Source organism: Hemibagrus wyckioides, linkage group LG15, assembly GCF_019097595.1.
Source record: "Hemibagrus wyckioides isolate EC202008001 linkage group LG15, SWU_Hwy_1.0, whole genome shotgun sequence".
NCBI lineage: Eukaryota > Metazoa > Chordata > Actinopteri > Siluriformes > Bagridae > Hemibagrus > Hemibagrus wyckioides.
The window spans coordinates 18,017,464-18,040,000 of NC_080724.1; the positions used below are offsets into that span (position 1 = coordinate 18,017,464).

The 22,537-nt window shown below is 38.8% G+C and overlaps 3 protein-coding genes across 7 annotated transcripts in view; 1 reads left to right on the forward strand and 2 right to left on the reverse strand.

The window, feature by feature from the left end:
* Window positions 1-15,285, forward strand: part of l1cama (L1 cell adhesion molecule, paralog a) — a 54,695-nt gene extending 39,410 nt beyond the window's left edge. For 2 of the 4 annotated variants that reach the window (XM_058409698.1, XM_058409702.1), the window contains 19 exons: window positions 209-352; window positions 439-550; window positions 1,272-1,432; window positions 1,647-1,806; window positions 1,952-2,076; window positions 2,210-2,311; window positions 4,141-4,338; window positions 4,488-4,558; window positions 4,670-4,895; window positions 5,447-5,562; window positions 5,859-6,087; window positions 6,254-6,376; window positions 7,173-7,346; window positions 7,969-8,082; window positions 9,694-9,843; window positions 10,616-10,747; window positions 10,864-10,936; window positions 11,067-11,078; window positions 11,753-15,285. In XM_058409698.1, coding sequence (XP_058265681.1) covers window positions 209-352; window positions 439-550; window positions 1,272-1,432; window positions 1,647-1,806; window positions 1,952-2,076; window positions 2,210-2,311; window positions 4,141-4,338; window positions 4,488-4,558; window positions 4,670-4,895; window positions 5,447-5,562; window positions 5,859-6,087; window positions 6,254-6,376; window positions 7,173-7,346; window positions 7,969-8,082; window positions 9,694-9,843; window positions 10,616-10,747; window positions 10,864-10,936; window positions 11,067-11,078; window positions 11,753-12,002 — 2,672 coding nt within the window. In that variant the 3' untranslated portion in view covers window positions 12,003-15,285. The remainder of the gene's footprint in view (window positions 1-208; window positions 353-438; window positions 551-1,271; window positions 1,433-1,646; window positions 1,807-1,951; window positions 2,077-2,209; window positions 2,312-4,140; window positions 4,339-4,487; window positions 4,559-4,669; window positions 4,896-5,446; window positions 5,563-5,858; window positions 6,088-6,253; window positions 6,377-7,172; window positions 7,347-7,968; window positions 8,083-9,693; window positions 9,844-10,615; window positions 10,748-10,863; window positions 10,937-11,066; window positions 11,079-11,752) is intronic. The other 2 variants (XM_058409700.1, XM_058409701.1) reach the window with 2 other exon arrangements.
* Window positions 15,286-15,376: 91 nt separating this feature from the next.
* ribc1 (RIB43A domain with coiled-coils 1) lies at window positions 15,377-20,593 on the reverse strand. 2 transcript variants are annotated; one of them, XM_058409703.1, is made up of 9 exons: window positions 20,446-20,593; window positions 19,156-19,368; window positions 18,304-18,524; window positions 17,891-18,005; window positions 17,658-17,684; window positions 17,419-17,537; window positions 16,339-16,578; window positions 16,079-16,245; window positions 15,377-15,517 (listed from the first exon to the last, which is right to left on the reverse strand). In XM_058409703.1, exons 2-9 carry the CDS (start codon window positions 19,352-19,354, stop codon window positions 15,436-15,438), a joined length of 1,170 nt encoding a protein of 389 aa, XP_058265686.1. In that variant the 5' UTR covers window positions 19,355-19,368; window positions 20,446-20,593; the 3' UTR covers window positions 15,377-15,435. The 2 variants fall into 2 exon arrangements, with proteins under 2 accessions (XP_058265686.1, XP_058265687.1); XM_058409704.1 differs by lacking the exon at window positions 17,658-17,684 and having other exon boundaries at window positions 20,446-20,591.
* Window positions 20,594-20,701: 108 nt separating this feature from the next.
* Window positions 20,702-22,537, reverse strand: part of LOC131365826 (uncharacterized) — a 7,086-nt gene continuing 5,250 nt past the window's right edge. The window contains exons 8-11 of the transcript XR_009206746.1: window positions 22,430-22,537; window positions 22,120-22,192; window positions 21,757-21,807; window positions 20,702-21,646 (exon numbers count right to left, since the gene is read on the reverse strand). The exon at window positions 22,430-22,537 is cut by the window's right edge and continues 8 nt beyond it. The gene's annotated coding sequence lies outside the window, so the exon portion shown is untranslated. The remainder of the gene's footprint in view (window positions 21,647-21,756; window positions 21,808-22,119; window positions 22,193-22,429) is intronic.

A 22,537-nucleotide genomic window follows, 5' to 3' on the forward strand; every position in this document is an offset into this window, starting at 1 on the left:
TGCTTTCAGACAAAGTGACAATGCTCCCAAATAGATTTGTAGCCTTCTGGCAGCATTGTAAATCCAAATGCGCAAATCTCAGGCAGGGTGAATATATTTAGGGTAAAATTCTATCATGCTCACTGTTTAAAGTATTTCTAGATATTCACATATTTTAAGGCTGGTTTAAAGTGAAAGGAACTGCACTGATATTGTATGCATCATGTAGAAATTCACCCAGATCCACGGCGTACTGTGAATGGGGGAGTTCTCAGACTGCGTGAGGTGAAGCTCAGTGACACTGCAGTGTACCAGTGCAGGGCCTCTAACAAACACGGCACTATCCTTATCAACATCCACGTCGTCGTCATTGGTGAGCACACTTTGAATTTTTGCATTAAAACATTATATTAAGCCTGTTGTTTGTTTGTTTTTCATAATCATGTGTTGTTGTTTCAGTGCTTCCTCCCCAGATCCTGACGGAGGACTCGTTGCTGTACAGAGCGACAGAGGGAAAGACAGCCAGGTTGCAGTGCATGACCTTTGGTTCACCTCGGCCGAAAGTCACATGGTGAGAGCCAGTCATAGCGCTAATGTGCTTAATCATGTGCTGTTTTTAGAGAATGGTGCTGTGGTAATGTCAGATATTTTTTAGATTTTTCAGATATTATCATGGGGAATGTCAAAAAGTTGAAATAGCTAAGGCTGCCGCTGATGATCCTAATGTGCAGTGTCAAATACTTGTCTTTTTTTGGTACCGGTCAGCTAGTTAGCTCAAGCATTAATGTAATTTGTTATCCCAACATCTAGCCAGCTTTGTATGCCATCAGAAAACTATATATTTCCTAAAACATAAATAATAAATAAATAAATTTATAATAAATAAATAGTTTCCATGTATAGATGGTGGAAAGATTGACAGTCTCAAATAATAATAATAAATGAAAGTATTTTCAAAAATATACAGTACTTCTGGTCATCATTGGTGTTTTCTCTGATGAGGCAGTAGTGCGTCATTTGCAAATTTGTGTCGAGGGGAAATATTAAAGAAATTTAATTAAAGAAACAGAATTATAAGCTAAGATTAAAGCAGCAGTATTATTAAAACATATTTAAGTTACAGTAAGAAGTATACACCTGTGTCTTTACTACATGCAGAGTCTAACTCAAGAATTACAAAAGGTTGTGGCAGAAAAATATTTGAAGTATTATGAATTTTTGCAAGAGCACAGTGTACAGTTATAAGTGAGTGACCTGTGTGTGTGTGTGTGTGTGTGTCTGTCTGTTCTCAGGGAGAGTGAAACCTGGGACTCTGTGATGTCCAACTCCAGGATGAATCAGCTAAGCAATGGTACTCTGGAGATTAGTGATGTATCCCACAATGACACAGGCATATACACCTGCTCAGTGGTTGGAGACAAACTCGCCATCACTGCCGAGTTGGAAGTCCTCAGTGAGTAACCAGGATAAAAACATACTGCATCCTCTCACTGTCTTTCTTTCTTTCTTTTTTTTAAAGATACACACTCCCCTTTCTGGGCTAATATCAGATACTGACTATATCTTTCATCAGACATTTGCAACTATTTCAATCTTCGCTGTCGTTAGAGTAGGCGCCGGTGTGAGCTGTCTTCATTTACGCTGAGTAACAGCCGTGTCTTTATCAGATCGGACAGTGATCGTGAAGCCACCACTGGAACTGTATGTTCAAAAGGGGAAGATGGCCACCTTCACCTGTCAGTACCAGATGGACAGCAAACTGGGCTCACCTCAAATCCTGTGGAGGAAAACCAAGAAGAAGCTGGACGAATCTTCTGACATAGACAAGTAAGATTTCAGAATCTGTTAGAATAATAATGTTTTTATTCCTAGACCTGTCGACTTCTGAACTATTCAATGCTGATTTCGTTTTTTTTTTTCATTCAACTGGATGACATTACTGATGCTCTATCTTACTATAACTGTGTTTCAGGTACATAATTGACGAGACAGAGCTCATAATAAATGATGTCCAGGATGAAGATGAAGGTGTTTATGGTTGCGAAGTCATAACAAGTTTGGACATGGCTGAAGCTAGCGGCAGTCTCACAGTTGTTGGTATGACATTTAAAAAACAAATCAATGGAACAAATAAATTGCATTTTATCATACATTTGAGCTGGTGTGTATGTGATGTTAGAAGTTTACCGTCTATGTGTGTGTTTCCTCACTCATTCTATCTTGCTCTCAGACCGACCGGACCCTCCTTCCATGCTGCAGATCACAGAGCATGGAACTCACTCGGTCACGCTGTTATGGGTTCCTGGAGATAACCACAAAAGCCCTATTTTAGGTACATAAGTGATGATTTCTGTAGCACAGAATCTATGTTGACTTTAATAATAGATATTAAGCAACATGTGTCATGATCCCTTTGCATTAGGTTCAGGCTTTGACAGGGAATGGCCCATAATTCAGTATACTGTTCTCTTTATTACTAATTTCCAGTAGTTCTGAATAATATTTTCTCTAGGCTTGCAATTACTCACATTTAGTTCTTATTACATTTGAGTGCAAAAGTTTGTGCAGCCGGAGCTGAAATAAAGTAATGAAACCAACATCGGCAGACTGGGAAAACTCTTCCTTTGATGAAATCTTTACGTTTTCTACTATATATACAGTATATACAATACCAGTCAAAAGTTTGGACACACCTTCTTTTATTTCTTTCTATATTGTAAAACAATGCTGAAGGCGGCCGAAATACACAATAATGTCCTTTGAACAGGTTTGATATTGAGATATGTCTGCTACTGTAAAGCCTACTGTAAATAACGGCTCTAATCTGAGGTGCTGTTAATGGGTAATCTGCAGCAGAGGTAAGTTTTGGTCTTGCTTTACTGGGATGGTCTTCATGTGAGCCAGTTTCATCATGGTGCTTGATGGGTTTTGCAAATGCACTTGACAATACTATTCTTGCAAGAACTATTCCAGAACACCTGACCTCCGTGTCTTAAAATAACAACTGACTGTTTTTTGTTGTCATTACATATGGATTACATAAATCCATGTGTGTTATTTCATAGTTTTGAAATCTCCAGTATTGTTCTAGAATGTAGAAAATAAATCCCTAAACAAAAAACATTGAATTAGAAGTGTGTCCAAACTTTTGACTGGTTATATTTCAGAAAACAAAAATCACATGTAAAATGATAGAACTATAATATCTGGTTATCCCCAAAAGTGAGAAGTGTGGAGAAGAGTGTATTTAAATATTCAGACTCCACTGAGGACATTTTGACAGCTAGTGTCTGATCAAAACTAGCACAACCTGAATTGATTAGACTCTTGTTGGTTTCAAGTAGCTATCCAACAACCTGATCAAAACATTATATTCACTGTGTGAAGAAATCACTCCTAGCTAGTTTTTGATTTTTGACCCAGTCCCAGCAAGAAAAAAAAAATAAATAAATAAACTGAGAAACCAGATTTTTTTTAGCCCAAAAACATCTGACAGGTTTTCTCAGACTGTTTAATATTAATGCATGTTTTACATATGTTTTTTTATGAGTAACATTGTATGATAAGCTATGAGCCTTTTTAATATTCCTCTGCATTCCCTTCTGCAAAAATGACCTAAAACTTGTAATGTCTTGGTAATAAACATAACTGCTCACAATAATCTTCTGTATTATGTAGAGTTTGCTGTAATGGGTAAATATTAATGAACCACCATTAAGCAAGCATGGAATTATGTATTATGTATGCAGTTAAGCTGGAAGACATTGTGTCCATACATGTTAGTGTCATGTTGTTGAGAATGTTGCATGATGGAGCTGTGGTGTGAAAAACGAGCTCATGGTCTTGAGACGTTTTTCATGAGACTGCTCAAACTAAATTTCTGACCTATCAGATGTTCATAATCATACACTATATGGCCTAAAGAATGCGGACACCTGAATATCACAGGCCATATGTGGCTCTTTCTCAAACTCAAACTTCAAATTAGCAGTTAATCGGAAATTGTTGCCTCATCCACAAAGTTATAGCTAAATCAAATGAAATTTAGCCTGCTTATGAAGAAAGTAGGATTAAAGGGGTTTAAACTGTAAAGTCTATGCCTATGTTGTCTTCTTTTCCTATATCTATGTCTTACTAACTGCTGCTGGTGTATATGTGTAGAGTATGTGGTGGAGGCTGAGGAGACTGGCACTGACATGGAGGACTGGGAGGAGATTATGCAGGTCTCTGGAGACACTCGGCGCACCACAATCCCACTGAAACCCTTCCTCTCGTACCGCTTCCGGGTCATCGCCATCAATAAGATTGGCAAGAGTGACCCCAGCCTGCCCTCAGCACCATACTCTACTCCTGCAGCCCGTAAGAAGACATTCCTTTAGCTTGTTGATAATTTGAGAGTTTTAAAAATGCTTCTGTGTAAGGAGTACTGAAAACACTCTCGCTAACACACTTCAGAATTAGTCTGCTTTATGGTATTGTAAGAATGTTCTGTTGTCATTTTGGGACAGGACCGAGCAGTAACCCTGAAGGAGTGCGCAGCGAGTCACTTGACTCAGACACTCTTGTCATCACATGGAAGGTAAGAAGTAGGAGAATGTACTGAGCTGACCAGGCAAGTGAGCATCTTGTTTTGATATCATAATACAGCGTGATATTTGTTTGGAACTCATACCCAAGTGTGTTCTTACAGGAGATGGATAGAAGGGACTTTAATGGCCCGGATTTCCACTACAACGTGATGTGGAGGAAGGTTCTAGGCAGTGGGCCATATTGGCACTCTAACTTTACCAGATCACCCCCTTTTGTTGTCACGGATGTGGGCGATTTCAGTGCGTTTGACATTAAGGTGCAAGCTGTTAATGAGCTGGGAGCGGGCCCAGAACCCAAATCTACCATCGGCTACTCTGGAGAAAATTGTGAGTTTCCTGTTAATAAGTTGGCTAAAGCTTTATCCCATTAGTTTAATCATGACACGATTGTTGCCAAATTCCAGATTTGGATAAATGCCCCTGCCTGGGCCTGCCATGTAGTATTACATGCAATAATTTCTAACATCTTTTTTTGTCCCAAAAGCTAAAGGAGCAGTTTGTAATATTTGTCACCCGTCTGCTGATAATGACTGTTGACAGTTAAATTGCAATTGAAATGAAAATATTGACCAGCTTTCCTTTACGCCCTAACTGGCCCCACCCACACTCAGTGGAAAATGTGTATGCCATGAGAGGTTAAGGGGCTGAGCTGAGCAACAGTGTTCATCTGGTAACCCTAATTTCTTGGCATGTTTGGAATTGTATTATTTGTTTGGTATAGAAACACCTTCACCATTGCAATCTGCACCTATAACCAATACAGATAGATTCTTCTGAGTGGTGTCTGTGAGGTTATTCTAGCTTTCTCTGATTGTGTGTACTTCAAATTCTCCACAGGACCAAAAGAGCAAAATTGTGTTTGTGTGTGTGTTCTTCAGATCCCTTGGAGGCTCCCATGAATGTAGGAATAATTCTACTCAACAGCACTGCCATCAGGGTAACATGGGCCCCAGTGAAGAGAGAGTCTGTGAGGGGACATCTGTTGGGATACAAGGTAATGCACCAAAAGGCTCTTGAGTCAGATGTCTGAAAGCTTGGACTAAAATACAGAGATAAAGGTTTAGCACACGCCCTTTGATAGATCAGGGTCTTGAATTTCCAGACTCATAGATCTAAGCATTTGTATTCTGTCCTGTGGGAAATGTGCAAACCACAAGATTTGTTGACAGATTTGTAAAATCTGTTTTGAATGTTAAAGTTCTCAGTAGATTTGAACCATTTTCTTGCACTGAAAAAAAACAACAACAACCAAGCAGCCTGATGTGAATTTGTCACCGTTCTCCATTTAAGATCCATCTGTCGTACTACGGCTCATGCAGCAAACACCATCACCAAAAGTGCGGCAGTGAGGAAGATGAGCCACTGAATAAGGCTGTAGTGAGAACAGGACCTGATGAGCAGAAAAGGGATCTGGGAGGCCTGCGACCATATTCCTCGTATTCTCTCACTGTTAGTGTCTTCAACAGCAAAGGAGACGGAAACGTGTCAGAAGCCCGGCCCTTCCAAACTCCTGAGGGAGGTGAGAGAAGCAGAGATTTAAAATTGAATACAAAGGAAGTTTTCTGGCTATAAACACAGATTCGAAACACAGGATATGCAATGACCAAGTCTTTCTGAAAGGTAATAATCAATAACGAGATGACACAGATTAGTTTAATGTGATGTCAATCCCTTTCCTCTTCCAGTTCCTGGTCCTCCCAGATCTTTGATATTGTCCAGTCCCTCCGAGACGGAGATCACGCTCCACTGGACTCCACCTTCTCAAGAAAATGGAATTCTGATCGGATACCTAATACAGTACCAAGAGTGTACGTATACACAGTTAATGTTCTCCAGTACAGTGCTGTCCTGTATGGTGATGGTGAGTTTTACCATATGCTTTAATACATGTCTTAAAGGGTTAAAGTTAGTGTTTCTAGGCAACAGGGACATATGTATCCAGGGGGAGGCTAATGAGAGAGGCTAATGAGAGAGGGGTCAACATTCCAACCCCCCCCCCATAAAAACCCAACAACAGCAACAACAATTTTACCACAAATACTCTTGAGTATTATATTAATATGTGTCATATCGTAGGTCACCGAGATAAAGTTGGTGTGGAAGTTAAAGTTGGATACTTTCAGTGAACTTTTCAATGAACTTTTGTTGCTTTAACTTAAGACAAAAATAGAGTTGTGTCAGTTGTCTCCTGAGTCACCAAAGCAAATGGTCATAAAAGGTTCCTAAATGCTGCAGCTAACCATTAATGGCACCTTTGTATTGACTCACTAACTAAAGTTTCTGTATACAGGCAGTATAAAGGCAGAGTGGCAGTGGAAACAAGTGCTGGTCAATAGTTTTGCTACTTGAAATTGCAAGCACATGAGTGTTCTTTTAAACTCATAAGACATGGCTGAATGTGTAACACGTCTTGACCCAAATCTCTGAATAATGGAGAGTGAGCTTGATTTTGAGCTTGATTGATTAATTTCTGTGATTACAAACCACAAAACACAAAAATCCTGCATAGGCATTCAGCCATTCATCATACAGCATTCTCTCTTCACAGACCACTTCAAAGTTTCCCACTAAGTCCTTCTGTTCTCTCTCTCTCTCTCTCTGCAGTAGACAATGTGGACAGCCCCATGCAGGTGGAGAAGATCGATGACCCCGCAGTACATCACCTGAGCATTAAAGGTCTGGACCGTCATAGCCATTACCGTTTCTACCTGCGGGGGCGCACTGCAGCTGGAGAAGGCCTGCCAATCATCAAAGTGGGACAGACTACACTTGACGGAGGTAGAGTGTTCTACCTCTCTGTCTTTCTGTTTCTTTGTCCCTGTAATTACACTGTGGTCTCGCTACGAGTTACTCCCAGAAAGGGGCATGGCCTAACAATTCAATATTTAAAATCTATCTAGCACTCATTTGTATCATTAAATACATCTCACTTTGAGCATTGTATAGTTTCAGGAGGACAGATCCACACGTCTGCTGTTTGCTCGGTTTTTGCTCTGTATTTTTTTTATAGATTAAAGGATATAACATGAGTCATTTTATCTAGGTCACATGGATGATATTTCATGCATGCACAGCGCAAGCAGAGCACAGAGCCAAACTCGATTAGAGACACTTAAAGAGGCAACTAGTGATATTAAGAATCTCTTTTTCTTTGAAGCATGAAAGTGAAATGGTAATGAAGCAGCATACACGAGGAATAATGAGGACTGTGGAGATCAAGTGAATGAGAGTAAGGCGTGATCGTGAACATGTTTTTTTTTCTTAAGCACATGGAATATCAGAGCTGTGTGGTTTCTGTGCATCTCGAAGCCTGGAATGATCATAGAACATCTTTTTTTTAAACTTTGCTGTAGAAATAAATAATGATGTGACTTCTATGCTTGTTTTTGTGTACAAACAGCTCCACCTCAGAACATTAATTTTTCTGCCGGAGAGACAGCAGTTAACATAAGCTGGATTTTTCCTGAGAGACAAAGGAACATTGGTTTCCATATCCGATACCTGAGGAAAAATGGTAAGAGATTTGCCCTGAGCGTAAAATTTGAAAAAAGCTGATAATGGAGCTATTATCTTTTGCTCATTCATATTAAATGACTTACTGGTATAGGAACAGTTGGCTTGTAGGATGACTTGTGTATGTCATATATATATATATATATATATATATATATATATATATATATATATATATATATGTCGAGTGTTGTTTGATGTTTGATGATTATGTTAGACTTACATACAGTATGCTGAGCATCTCGTGTAGATCATATACACTATATTGCCAAAAGTATTCGCTCACCCATCCAAATAATCAGAATCAGGTGTTCCAATCACTTCCATGGCCACAGGTGTATAAAATCAAGCACCTAGGCATGCAGACTGTTTTTACAAACATTTGTGAAAGAATGGGTCGCTCTCAGGAGCTCAGTGAATTCCAGCGTGGAACTGTGATAGGATGCCACCTGTGCAACAAATCCAGTCGTGAAATTTCCTCACTCCTAAATATTCCACAGTCAACTGTCAGCTGTATTATAAGAACGTGGAAGTGTTTGGGAACGACAGCAACTCAGCCACGAAGTGGTTGGCCACGTAAACTGACGAAGCGGGGTCAGCGGATGCTGAGGAGCATAGTGCGAAGAGGTCGCCAACTTTCTGCAGAGTCAATCGCTACAGACCTCCAAACTTCATGTGGCCTTCAGATTAGCTGAAGAACAGTGCGCAGATAGCTTCATGGAATGGGTTTCCATGGCCGAGCAGCTGCATCCAAGCCATACATCACCAAGTGCAATGCAAAGCGTCGGCTGCAGTGGTGTAAAGCACACCACCACTGGACTCTAGAGCAGTGGACATGCGTTCTCTGGAGAGACGAATCACGCTTCTCCATCTGGCAATCTGATGGACGAGTCTGGGTTTGGCGGTTGCCAGGAGAACGGTACTTGTCTGACTGCATTGTGCCAAGTGTAAAGTTTGGTGGAGGGGGGATTATGGTGTGGGGTTGTTTTTCAGGAGCTGGGCTTGTCCCCTTAGTTCCAGTGAAAGGAACTCTGAATGCTTCAGCATACCAAGACATTTTGGACAATTCCATGCTCCCAACTTTGTGGGAACAGTTTGGAGCTGGCCCCTTCCTCTTCCAACATGACTGTGCACCAGTGACCAAAGCAAGGTCCATGAAGACATGGATGACAGAGTCTGGTGTGGATGAACTTGACTGGCCTGCACAGAGTCCTGACCTCATACAGATAGAACACCTTTGGGATGAATTAGAGCGGAGACTGAGAGCCAGGCCTTCTCGTCCAACATCAGTGTGTGACCTCACAAATGCGTTTGGAAGAATGGTCAAAAATTCCCATAAACACACTCCTAAACCTTGTGGACAGCCTTCCCAGAAGAGTTGAAGCTGTTATAGCTGCAAAGGGTGGACCGACGTCATATTGAACCCTATGGATTAGGAATGGGATGTCACTTAAGTTCATATGCGAGTCAAGGCAGGTGAGCGAATACTTTTGGCAATATAGTGTAGCACACTTTACTCTTGTAAAGTTGTGTCATGTTATGTGGTATTTCTGAACCTAGCTTGGGTGGCTTAGTGCTTATTTGTATTTTGGCTTTTTGTGTTTTTTCGCAGGCCATGAAGGATGGATACAATCAGAGAAAGTGAACATGTCTCAGTCCTTTTACACCCTGCAGGGCCTCAAGCCCGGATCCCATTACCGCCTGCGCTTCATCTACAACAACAACACCTTCTCTGAAACTGACATAGAGACAGGAGGCGCAGGTATAACACACACACACACACACACACACACACATGCACACAGAGAGAAAGGCACAGACTTCAATCCTGATGGGTTTTGTATTAAGTCACAAACCACAACCGACAGAACTGACAAGGCCTGTTTTTGGCACTGCAACAAAAAAAGTCAGACTATTTACACAGTGAGAGTTCTCACACATCCTGAGAAACCGTGACATTCATCATCTGAGTCACGCGTGACTAAAAAAAAAAAGACAAAAATATCTTGGCAATGTGAGCTTTTTATAAAAAGCGTGAGACTGAACAGTATCCGTGTCTGCATAGAGAAAATATGATACAACTTCCTCTACCAATAAAATACCAATTTGAGTACAAAAATATATATACATATTATATATATACGATATTATGACTTATAATTATGCAGACTTAAAAACACGAATGCAAAATAAGCACGAATGCTAAATGAGGCCGGTATTAGGAAGTAAATATTCACACTTGACAAATAAGTGTGTATGCATACTTGGAAAAATGAGCATGCAAAATATTTATGAATGCTAAACAAATTAGTATTTAAATAGATATGTTGGCTTAATAATTAAGTGTGCAAAGTAAGTATGCAAGCTAAATGAGGATGCAAATGGATATACTGTATGTGGATGAAGTAAGCTGTGAAAAAAGTATGCTTAATTTAAAAAAAATACACTTAAAAAATATGAATTGTTTTATTATATGCCTGTTAATATGCAAAAATACAGTGTGTGTCTGTGTTTGTCTGTGTGTGTGTGTAAAGTAGCAATTGAGATGAAGGGTAGCTTTGCGACTGAAGGCTGGTTTATTGGGCTCATCAGCGCCCTTGTGCTGTTGCTGCTGCTTCTGCTGATTCTCTGCTTCATCAAGCGTGGTAAAGGTGGAAAGTACTCAGGTAGGACAGCTGCCTCACTGATCAGTCACTAAACCTGGACACGAGTCTGTTAGGAAAGCGTTTATTTAGGCCTGAGCGATATGAACTGCGTAAACATTTTTCGTTCTCTGTCTCAGTGAAAGACAAAGAGGAGGGCCAGGTGGACTCGGAGTCCCGGCCGATGAAGGATGAGGCGTTCGGGGAGTACAGGTGTGCTGCTGTCACATCTTTTTCTTTGGTTTTCTAAAGCACAAAGCTTGACTGTGAATTGCAGCCCTGTTTCTTTGCTTTGATCACACTCTCCCTCTTTTCCCTGATGCTTTCCCTGAATGCTTTCCAGATCACTAGAGAGGTATGATTTGCAGTGTCTTTTAATGCATGGGCCTGAATTTTGCTGTTGTTGAGCTAAACATCACCTCGAGCCATTGCGGTCCTACACAAAATTCACTGATGTACACAGTATTTGTAATAAAAAATAATCTGTGATGATATCTAATCAGTTTTTGGTTGCAGTGGAAACAGAAATTTGACTATATACATCATTTTAAATGTTCAGAAATGTACTGATATTCAATTACATTATATAAAAAATGTTAATAATAATAAGATAAATAAGAATAACATTCTACTATAAGCAAGCCCTAATATTATGATAAGGGCTAATTATTTTATCATTTATTATTTTATAAATTAAATTGAATTAAAAAATTGTTATAATTAAAATTAAATTCAATTATAATTGTTATAAAATATATTTCATAATTTTTGTTGTTTTAATACTGGGCACATAACCTTAACACATTTCCCCTTCTGAATGCACTCTTAATCATTTCTTATCAATACCAACATCTTTTGAGCTGCTTTTCGATGTCAGTTGTAGTTTTTCACCCATTTGAAGTTTAACTTCTTTGAATTTTTTTGTTGTAGATAAATAATGAAACCTTCCAATCAAAACTCAAAGCTGTGTTGCTGATAATGATGTATAAAAGTTTGAACGGTTCTCTCTTCCTCTTTCTCGCTGTGAAGTGACAACGAGGAGAAGCGCACGGCTAGTCAGCCGTCTCTGTGCGAGGACAGCAAGCTGTGCAGCGACGACGGCCTGGACGATTACGGCAACAGCCACAGCATTCACACCAAGGTGACCATAGACGAGTCTCTGACCAGTCAGTACAGCGGAGTCAGAGACGTGTCGGAGGTCGAGAGGCATGACAGCTCGCCCCTCAAACCTGTCGCTTCCGACCACGGCCTGCCCAACTCTGCTGCTGACCTCGATTAGCGGGGCAGCGTGAGCAGCAGAATCAAACCAGGACTCACAGCTTGTATCTGAATGACTGACCAAACAATCAATGTTACACACAGTGCAATGTCAATGTGTACAATGAAGCAAATGCCAAGTTAAAAACACCAGACACAAACAATGCTGGGACTGACTTTAGACCCAATCAAACCAACTCTTTCACCTCTGGTAGAGCCAGAAGGGAGGGATTCTTAACAATAGACTAGACCACCCTTATGTGTAGGGACTGCCATGTTTGCAAACTGTTTACACATAAAATCTCTGTTCTCTTATAATACATCATTTCAGAGTAGACCGCAACAAGAGTCCCAGTTTCCTGCCTGATAAAATGACTTATTATACAGAATAGACTTTATTAAAGGAAAAATCCGCCGTGAACAACTTACCTATTGATATTTATAATTCCGTGGCATCCAAGATTCATTTTGTAATGAAAATGTATCGAGACGTTATTAGTTTTATCAAACATTTTGGTCTATTTTTACTTAACACTTTCCTACATTACCCATAATGCCTTTGGTATTGGCACCACTGGGATTTAGCCTTTGCTTACTCTCTAAATAGAGTGATGCAGCAGTGCTTTGGTCCTTTAGTCTGTCTAGCTGTCTCGCCTCATCATCTGTACACTCTGCTCAAACCGATCGGCTTCCAAAACGTTAACTCTTCGGCTAATACCAGCAACAGCATTGTGCTCTTCATCTTGTAGCACGCTACCTAACACAAATATCTAGCTTCGAGTCTGATTTTTACCAATGTTTTATCAATATTTTCATCAATGTCAGAACTATTTCTACATCAGTGTTCTCATCGGTAAGATATTGAACAGCATTAGCAAAATGGTTGCAGAGAAACCTGAATATTATCCCTTATGTTTGAGATCTTTGAATTTTTTTTCTGCTATTAAACACGAATGTAACTGTGCTATCACCCTGCGACGTTATAGCGGCACACAAATGCAACACTAACCAATACATTAGCGCCAGAATCATTACATCAGGCACATCAGAAATATTTTAATATAAACACATTAGAGGTGTTTCAGGGTCGAGTTTTCCTTTAATGATGACGATTTATACGCAAAGTGACGTATTCGATTTAACGCGACAAGGACACATACATAGACGCCGCATGGTTAATGCCAAATACAGGACAGTGTGAGCAGCAGAGAACAAGAAACGCAGGGAGATTGAGGGCCTTAAAATCCTGGTAAGTGCATCGTGCAAGCATATGTCCGACATTACATATGGATTGCATCGATGTAGTTCATTATTATAACTATATCTATATATAAATAGTTATGTCGTCCACCATTTCATTGTCCTGCCTCATCGTTTGAGATCTATGCATTTTTTTAATTGATTTTTAAACATTTTTTTTAACAATTTTTGTCAATCATCTTAAATCTTTTCTCTTGCGTAGTCTTTTATGTTGCATCCTTCTAGAAAATACGCATCCAAGACTCCATAGCCTAGAAATATATCCGATGCAATGATCCGCTGATATGAGGTGCTTTATATCAGGCTGTATGTAGTCACAGCTAGCAGTTAGCCATGTCCAGTATTAGAGAGCTGTCATCTCAGAACCCTGAACCGTTCCACCGCCATTGTCAGCTCATTTGTGTGTAGCTCCTTATATGTGTGTGTCGCTTTGTATTGTAGTCTGCATAGTGTATTAAATGATGTATACTGACAAATCCTCTCTTGCAGTCCTGTTGGTATAAAGCCATATGAATACACTTCCCAGGTGTAATCGGGTATGAGGTAGTATTGAGGTTGATGGGGTTGTGAGAGAGCACATCACACGTACACACATACACTAATTTCAGCTTGGTTAAAAAACAATCATGTGTAATTAACCCAGTTTGTGTCTTATGCAGAGAATGTATGCTTTGTTGGGGTTGGGATTTGGATTCCTTACCTGTATACCAAATAGCATTTGTTCCTGGTTCGATGTGTGTGCTGTCTTTAAGTTTGGATAAGCAGTGTTATTTGGAAGAAGAAGAAGAAGAGAAAAAAAAAACGAGAACAACATGAGACGCCCGCTGAAAAAGTTTGTTGCTCTGATAAAAATTGAGATGTGGATTAAGAGTGGAAAAAAAAATTTATCTGAATGTAAATAAATCCCAAATGATTGTTTTGCTATGGCCTCTATTTGTAACCGTGTCTTGTTGATTACATGGGTTTTGGGGTTGTTAATCTTTTAATTCTTAACCTTTGACCTTTTGTCTAGTTAGCTGTGAGATAACTGTTCTAGATAAGTAGAGAATAGTTTTTTTTTTTTTTGGAAAACTTAAAAAGGGAAGTCCAAACAAGCTGTCCTTTCATATTGAGATAAAAAAATCCAAACACATTTTTTTAGAAAAAAACAAAATAAATCTTCACTGGCCATTCACCAAAACACGATCGGTTTGAAGAATTCTTTTCCTGTTCTGTTTGCTTACGAGTTGCAGTATTGTGTGTATCTGTTGCAAAGCAATTCCTGCGCAAGCATTATTAGGAAGCAGAGATACTCGAGTCTTGTTTGTAGCCTGCACACACACACGAGCAGGGAGAATTTTCAATGTGCTGACCTAAGCTCAGTGAAAGCACTAAGTATGTCCCCTGCAGTGAAGTGTACTCTATGGGGGAAGTGTGTGATGCAGTAAGTCTGGACTGCTGGTTGTAATATTTTGGCTACGTTGTTGCTATACAGACACACTCAGGACAAATGTTCTCCTAGATGTTTATTTTCATACGGGAGGAACAAGTGATGTGAACTGTGTCAACGTCCAACCGAACTGCTGCTAGACGTCCGTGCTCTGTTCATGTCCGAGAACTTGCAGATATCCGAGCTGTATATACACAGCTGTTTTGCTTTTCAGAAGGATGTAGCCGCAGCATTGCCTGTTATATGTCATATTAATGTGACATTTTACTTAGAACTTTAATGTTGTTTCTGATTTCAAATCTACTCTAGGCTCAGTTCTAGCTCTGACACTAGACATGTATCTCTCATATCATGTATAGCCTACGTTTGTTTATGGTTGAATAAAATCTAATGACACGTTAAATAAATTGGATCCGAATGAGAGGACTGCACTTGTAGATGACTGATGAATAGCCATGTCCATGTTGCTTTTCTGTTGAGTTTGTCTATGCTGTGGTGCTGAGTGGAGAACTGGGCCAGTGACTGGGGTGGGCTTGTAATAGAAAATGATACTGTATGTGAATCATGAATCAGCCACTGTATGTAAAGGCTTCAAGAATAAAAATCCATGGAACAAGCTACATCTTCTGTCTTCATTTATAAGTTTATCGTTGGTTATGAAATCACAGATATATGTGTGTTGGACAGTGAAAAAATTCTATATTAGTATTAAAATAATACTATAATGTACTGCAGTATGTACATTAACCTGATGACGGTGGGACCCTTAGCGAGAGCTTGTGTTGAACTGGTTGAAGTAGCGACCAGTGGGCCGGTTGGTGTACAGTTCATTATTGAGATACTGCTGGCTGCAAAAGACAGAATACATGGATTAATTAGTAAATGTTTGAGGGCTTGCTTATAGGATAATGCGCAAAATAGTCACTAGTTTAATTGGCAATAACATTTTCAACAATAATTATGAAGTTTTTAAATATTTCAAATTGAGTTTTATAAGACAAAATCATTCCTGAATAGTTTCCTGATCCAAGACTATTAGATTTTAATTAAATGCCCTGTTGAATCATTAAATTTTGATAAACATTATTGCTAAAGCGAATAGAGTTAATCCAGGTCCTTAGTGCAGTTGTTGAATTTTCTCAAATGAATGTTGAACTCAAATTTGAACCCGCAAATACTATAACAATAAAAAAAAATGTTTTAGGATGAGATGGACATGAGAGACACATCTGGACATCTGAAAGAACAGATTCAAATAATATAAATCTAGCTTATTTCACAAATGCCTCAATGGTTTTACACTTTCATTAAAGTAATTAATCAAGACTGATATGTTGACATGATTGTCCAGTGTAATCACACATGCTAGAGACACAGCAGATTAAGATTAGACTGAACTTTAATCTTACTGTGCCTGCTGCTCTCTGGCCAGCTGCTGGTTGTATTGGTCTAGTTGTGCTCTCCTCTCGCTCTCCATTTCCCTCACTCTCCTCTCCTCTTCCATTTGCTGCCTGGCCTGCTCCAGCTGCTGCAAACCGAATGCCAGGTTACTCTGCTTCTCCTGCTGTCTCTGCCTCTGCAGAAAACACAAACAGAGCTTAGACAACCATGAAAAAGAAAAGTGATCCACTAAAATGTTATAAGCGCTCGCAGAGAGATCTTCACATACCTCCTTCTCAGCACACTGTTCTGCTCTCTGTCTGTAGATGGCGCTGAGCTGCTCTGAGCTCATCCCCTTCCAGCGATCAGAAAGCACTCGAGGAGCCTCAGCTGAACCCATGCCCTCCTTCACTGCTGATTCCGGGCATTCAGTCAAGAGGTCAGAGGTCACCATGCGCAGAACCTCTGCCAGGTTCAAGCCCTCATGCCTCTGCTTGTCTTGTCTCTCTCGTTCTCGCCTCTCCTCTGCCTATGAAATGGTCATTCTAAATCAACATAGCCTTTCTTGCTCCAAGAAATTTATCTTGACCCTGGACAGGTTCTATCGAGTGTAACTGATAACATGTTAATATGTTAAAGCAATTAATCTCATAACACACTGCTTGATGAGGAGACGACTATCTATAACAAAATTTTTTACTAGAAAAAGGTTGAAATATGATGTATCTGGTAATTCACTTATCAGACAATGATAGATGAAATATTTGTTTTATTATTAAATGTGAAATTATTCATTATCATTTCATGCTCACCTTGTTACATAGTTGTATTTTATTTTATGATAAACATACGTGCTCCTGTTAAAATCTGAGTAACAAAAAATAAGCTCTGGGTTAAATGGTTCTGCATGAGAAGAAGGCTCCAGCAGAACAGGTTTTCTCATATGGTCTAAATATACAAACTGAAGGTGGGTTTTGCTTGAGGAAGGGTGAAATGTGGGAAGTCGGGATTTACCTATATATTAAATGTGAGGTCATTAAATATGCTCAACTCTTCTAGGCACATATTTATCTCTGAAGCTGTAGAGAGTGTGTTTTTCTAGAAGTTACTGTGTAACCTTGAGATAAGAAAATATTGTTTCTCATGCTCAGTGTCTCGTTTTAATGAGATCTGCCATGAACCTGACTAGGATAAAGTACTTACTGTACAATTATGTCAAAAAGTTATATAAAAAACCTTTTTGTACAAAATGAAAAAGACTCTAAATGTCTTACACAAAAAGACATTAGAATTTAAAGAAGCAGAATAAATAGCTAAAAAGTATAACTATCCTTTCTGCTCTCTTTCTCTGTTTTTTTTCTTTCCTTACCTGTGCCTGGTTGTAGCTTTTGAGTGCAATGAGAGCTGCTTTTTTACACTCTTCCTCCAGATCATCCAGATGTGTTGCTCTCAGGTCCTGCTGGATCTGCTCCAGACCTCTAAGCAACTCTGAACACACACACACACGATTAATTTTTCAGATAACATAATTAATCAGAAAATCGTTTGCTCTTTTAGTATTTTTAGAATTTCAAAAAAATTAAAGCTTAAAAAGTTATATTGACCAACCTGATTGGACCCTCCAAGCTATTAACGCTATATGGCCACAAATAAACACACACACACTTCCCTGCTTACATAACATGTACAGAGTCAGCATGACTGCCATTATAATGTAAATTTTGTTTTTTTGTATTTTTGTTTTACTGAGGAAAGAGTGCAGATGCACCACAGCACAGCTATCAGTGTAAGCTTTCAGCTTGTAATCAGTGAGATGCAAAGTATCTGGGTTATGTGTGCACCTTTGTGTTTCTGCTCCTTCTGACATTTTTCGTGTTCCTCCATTTGAGCTCTAAGCGTTCTCTCATTCTGCTCTCTCTGAAGTTTCTTCCTTTCATTCTCCTCAAGTCCTTCTCCCTGAACCCAAACATGAAGATACATGAAGGTCAGTTTCAACTGCAGCACAACAAACCTAACGCATGCTGATTTAGTCAAATCATTAAAAACAATTAAATTAACATGATCACAAATAACCAGGGATGCCTGCTGGTATAAAATATATTTTCTTGGATCCCCTTACAATCACATCACATATTTATTTTATGAGGTTTTTTAACATAGTAGTCAAATTAGGCCAATGTGTAACATCATGTTTACTGATTGGAGTTTCCAAGAACTGAACCCAAAGAACCACAGACATAATACATGTGAATACCTGAAAAACCTGCATACTGGCAGGTCCCAATGAATTCTGATTGACTAAGCTGACACTGGATCCTCCTTGTTGATTATAATTAATGTCTGCATCACGAGAGTCCTCAGAGCGCTGGTACATCGCCCAGTACTGCACAAGCTCCTGGCTCAACTCTTTCCTTCTTTCCTCCTCCTCTCTTTCCTGCTCCATTAGCTTTTGGTCCATGGAAATAGACAGTGCATCTATAGGAGGCACAGAAAACAGAACAATGTAGCTCTATCTGTTAATGTTTCTGTATGTTTTAGTAGTTTTTATGAGTGAAGTAATGACTTGTGTGAAGGGTTAGGTTGTGTAAATGATTGCGGTTGTCCAATAGAGGTGATGACAAGTTTCAGAAATCTGTTTGCAGATATATGGTGCAGTTTTGCTAAGTTACAGCTGAGACCTGGTTCAGAGTCAGTGAGCTATATGGTGAGAAACATGATGCTGTTGATGGTGGTATTAGCTTGAAATTTGAAGATTTGGAAGCTGAGTTTATGCATGAGGAAGTGAGTGAGTTCAAGCAAAGGTTAATACTCAGATTGCACCATTACATTGTGGGTAATTAAGAAAACCATTAAGGAAAGTAGAAATAGACCAACATGTCAACAAGTATGTAACAAGTTCTTTACAAAATAAATTTTGGATAACTAACTTAAGTTCATTATAAAGAATATTTTCATTTTTAATGGACTTTATCTTTAAGGGTATCTTTAACAGTCCAATTCACAAATAAACGAAATACATCAATAACAACCTAGAGCTGTTGTTAAGCATAATAACTGTGTATTTCTCATTAACTTCCTTATGTTCATATTTATGCTCAGTTCTTACCATACGCCATTTCCCGCTGCTGCTCCGCCTCCTCACGAGCTCGTCTCTCAGCCACCTGCTGCTCGAGCACGTGCACATCCAATCCAATCATCCGGTTCCTTGTACTGAAGATGCGTTTCTGGCGTGCGACTTCTGCAGCCCGCCGTCGCTCCACAGTCTTCATGGAGCTCTCATCCATAGGCACGTCCACCTTGTACATCCTCTACCTGTTTCCTGAAGTTGTAAGGGAAGAAATTCCTAAAAAAACCTCCAACTGTGATATATATATATATATATATATATATATATATATATATAGATAGATAGATAGATAGATAGATAGATAGATAGATAGAATTATTTTATTTTTTGTATCCAGAGAGTAAAGGCTCTTGAATTTTAGCAGTGTTAATACAGTCTGCTGCCACCATCAGGTGAAAGAAGATATTACACCGTGTTTCCCCACAGAGAATCCACAGACCAGTTAACAACATTAGTAAGATTATAGTCCAGTAATGGACTATTTAAATTAAAATTCATGTAAACATGAACTTGTTGGTCTTCAAGATAGTATTCCTTACAGACATTTAACTTTCTTTCTTATATACAAATAAACCACAATCAGTTATCAGGTAATACTTAACATTTAAAATAGTTTCTCTTTAAACTTTCTAACTAAAATGACACTTTCTTGGTCTTCAAGAAAGTACTGTCTCCTGAAGCTGTAAGGGAAGAAATTCCTTTAGTCAGTGAGTCAATGGCATAAAGGAACTGTTAATGCTTCAGCATACCAAGACATTTTGGACAATTTCATGCTCACAACTCTGTGGGAACAGTTTAGGGATGACCCCTTCCTGTTCCAAAATGACTGTGCTCTAATTCATCTATCTATCTATCTATCTATCTATCTATCTATCTATCTATCTATCTATCTATCTATCTATCTAGATAAATGCCAAATAAATAAATAAATACCAAAATGTCTTAGTATGTATGTATGTATATATATATATATATCACATTAGAATTTTTTACACTTATTTACTGGCATCCATGTTTATTGCAAAATGTACATAAGAAAGAAAGAAAGAAAGAAAGAAAGAAAGAAAGAAAGAAAGAAAGAAAGATGACTAGAGGTCTAGTCTTGTTTTTGTGATCTGGTAGCGATTTAACATTAAACATCGCGGGCGCACTGTAGCGTGACAAAATGGTATTAGTTATAAGCTGCAGCCCAGAATATGTTTAGACAAGTAGACTAGCAGCAAACCGCAATATTACCGAATTATATAAATTAATAAAAGAAAACCTTACCGGCGATACCGAGTGTATTCCGTGAAATGCTGCAAGTCTGCTTTGCGTTGAGGGCTGTGTGTAGCTATGGCAACTTAAGCACTGGCGCATGCGCAGCTAGACGCGCAGTGAGCCTGCTTGCTTCTTGTTTGCTAGTAAGAAAGAAAGAAAGAGAGAGAGAGAGAGAGAGAGAGAGAGAGAGAAAAGAAAGAGAAAGAAAGAGAGACAGAAAGAAAGAAAGAAAGAAAGAAAGAAAGAAAGAAAGAAAGAAAGAAAGATAAAAATAATAGGTTCCACTATTAGTCTACTTTCAAGGTCAACTGGTCAAAAACGCCTGGGTAAAAAAATTTAGATTTTGTGACTGAATTCCTCAAGTAGGGATTCAAGTAGATCAGCATCTACTATCCAAGAATTCCCAAATATCCAACAAACCGAGGAACTCTCTAAAAGTTAAAAGCTGCTCTACTGTTGAGTTTTTGATGTGATGAATAGTATGGGAGAGTGGGGCACAACCTAACACGGGGCACACTGTAACAGACTTTATTTTGTAGTTTCTATGGACACTGGTACACTGAAACTTCTCGTCTTTACTGGAAGCCATACCAACACTGTTTATAAAAGAAAATCACACCAAAATTCAAACAACTCTGGAAGATATTAAGAGAAGATCAGACAAAAAGAGGAAGCATTTTCATTTTTTCAAGTCTCAGTGGTTTTCAGCCCTTTTAAAATCTTTTCTTCTACCCTCCTGCTTTTCATCTCTAGCCATGACTACATATTATTCTGTAAGTTAATTAGCATTTATATCCAGAGAGTAAAGGCTCTTGAATTTTAGCAGTGTGTTAATACAGTCTGCTGCCACCATCAGGTGAAAGAAGATATTACACCGTGTTTCCCCACAGAGAATCCACAGACCAGTTAACAACATTAGTAACATTATAGTCCAGTAATGGACTATTTAAATTAAAATTCATGTAAACATGAACTTGTTGGTCTTCAAGATAGTATTCCTTACAGACATTTAACTTTCTTTCTTATATACAAATAAACCACAATCAGTTATCAGGTAATACTTAACATTTAAAATAGTTTCTCTTTAAACTTTCTAACTAAAATGACAACAATCCAAACCACTTATCTACAATCTTTATTTGTTATTTGTTGTCTTCTTTCTCTTCTTCTTATTTTTGTTGCCGTCATTGAAAGACATCTTCAGGGTTTCCTGAAAGGGAAATGCAGAGTAGTTTTAGTCTAAACCGCATGTCTGAGTTTTGCACAGCTACATAGAGATAATGACTGTGATGTGATGAAACAGCTACATCTGATCCTCACCGGCTTGTGACCAGCTTCCCTCGCCTTCAGCAGAGTGTCCATTTTATCCACCTACAAACAAACAGTCTTTCATACATACTGTATATGTGAGTGAGGCTCAGGTGCCATTATTTCTATGCACCATTACTGACTAACAAAATCAAGAGGAGTTGAAAACAGGTGCTTGTGAATATTTTCAGTCTACACAATGGAACATTGGTCAAATTCTAATACACAAGTAAAAGTAAATGAATCAAAATCCTGAGCTGCAGAGTTGGAGTGTATATGAGCTATCATCTGCATCAACCAGAGTTTCTTTTTCTGTAAGAAAACATCCTACAAGGTTGTAGTACAATAGTACACTTGGCTGCAGTGTACACTCACCCTTTATGCATCCTTGTGCTGCTTGCACGCCTCAGTCTTGCGCTCCTCGTGGGTCTTAAGGCACTTAATAAACCTGTAACACAACAGAAACACTGCTCTTAGTATTTTTATCTTAGTCTTTATGCCTACAGCAACAAAATTATAACCTGATGCTCACTGAAAAATCCTCATACAGTTAAGCAAATTGTTTACTTCAACAATATAAAGATTTTAATAAACATCAAATTGAATGAGTTAAGCATTTGTTAAGAACTCAGACGTTTGAAGGCAAGCTGGTTAACCTTAAAGAAGTAAATTACACTTGGCTTACACTTTGCTGGTGTTCAGTTGTTTTCCAATGAGCTTCTTCATCGCTTTATTTGCTGCTTCCTCAGACTCAAACTGGACATGAACATATCCTTTTGACCCCTTCTCATTA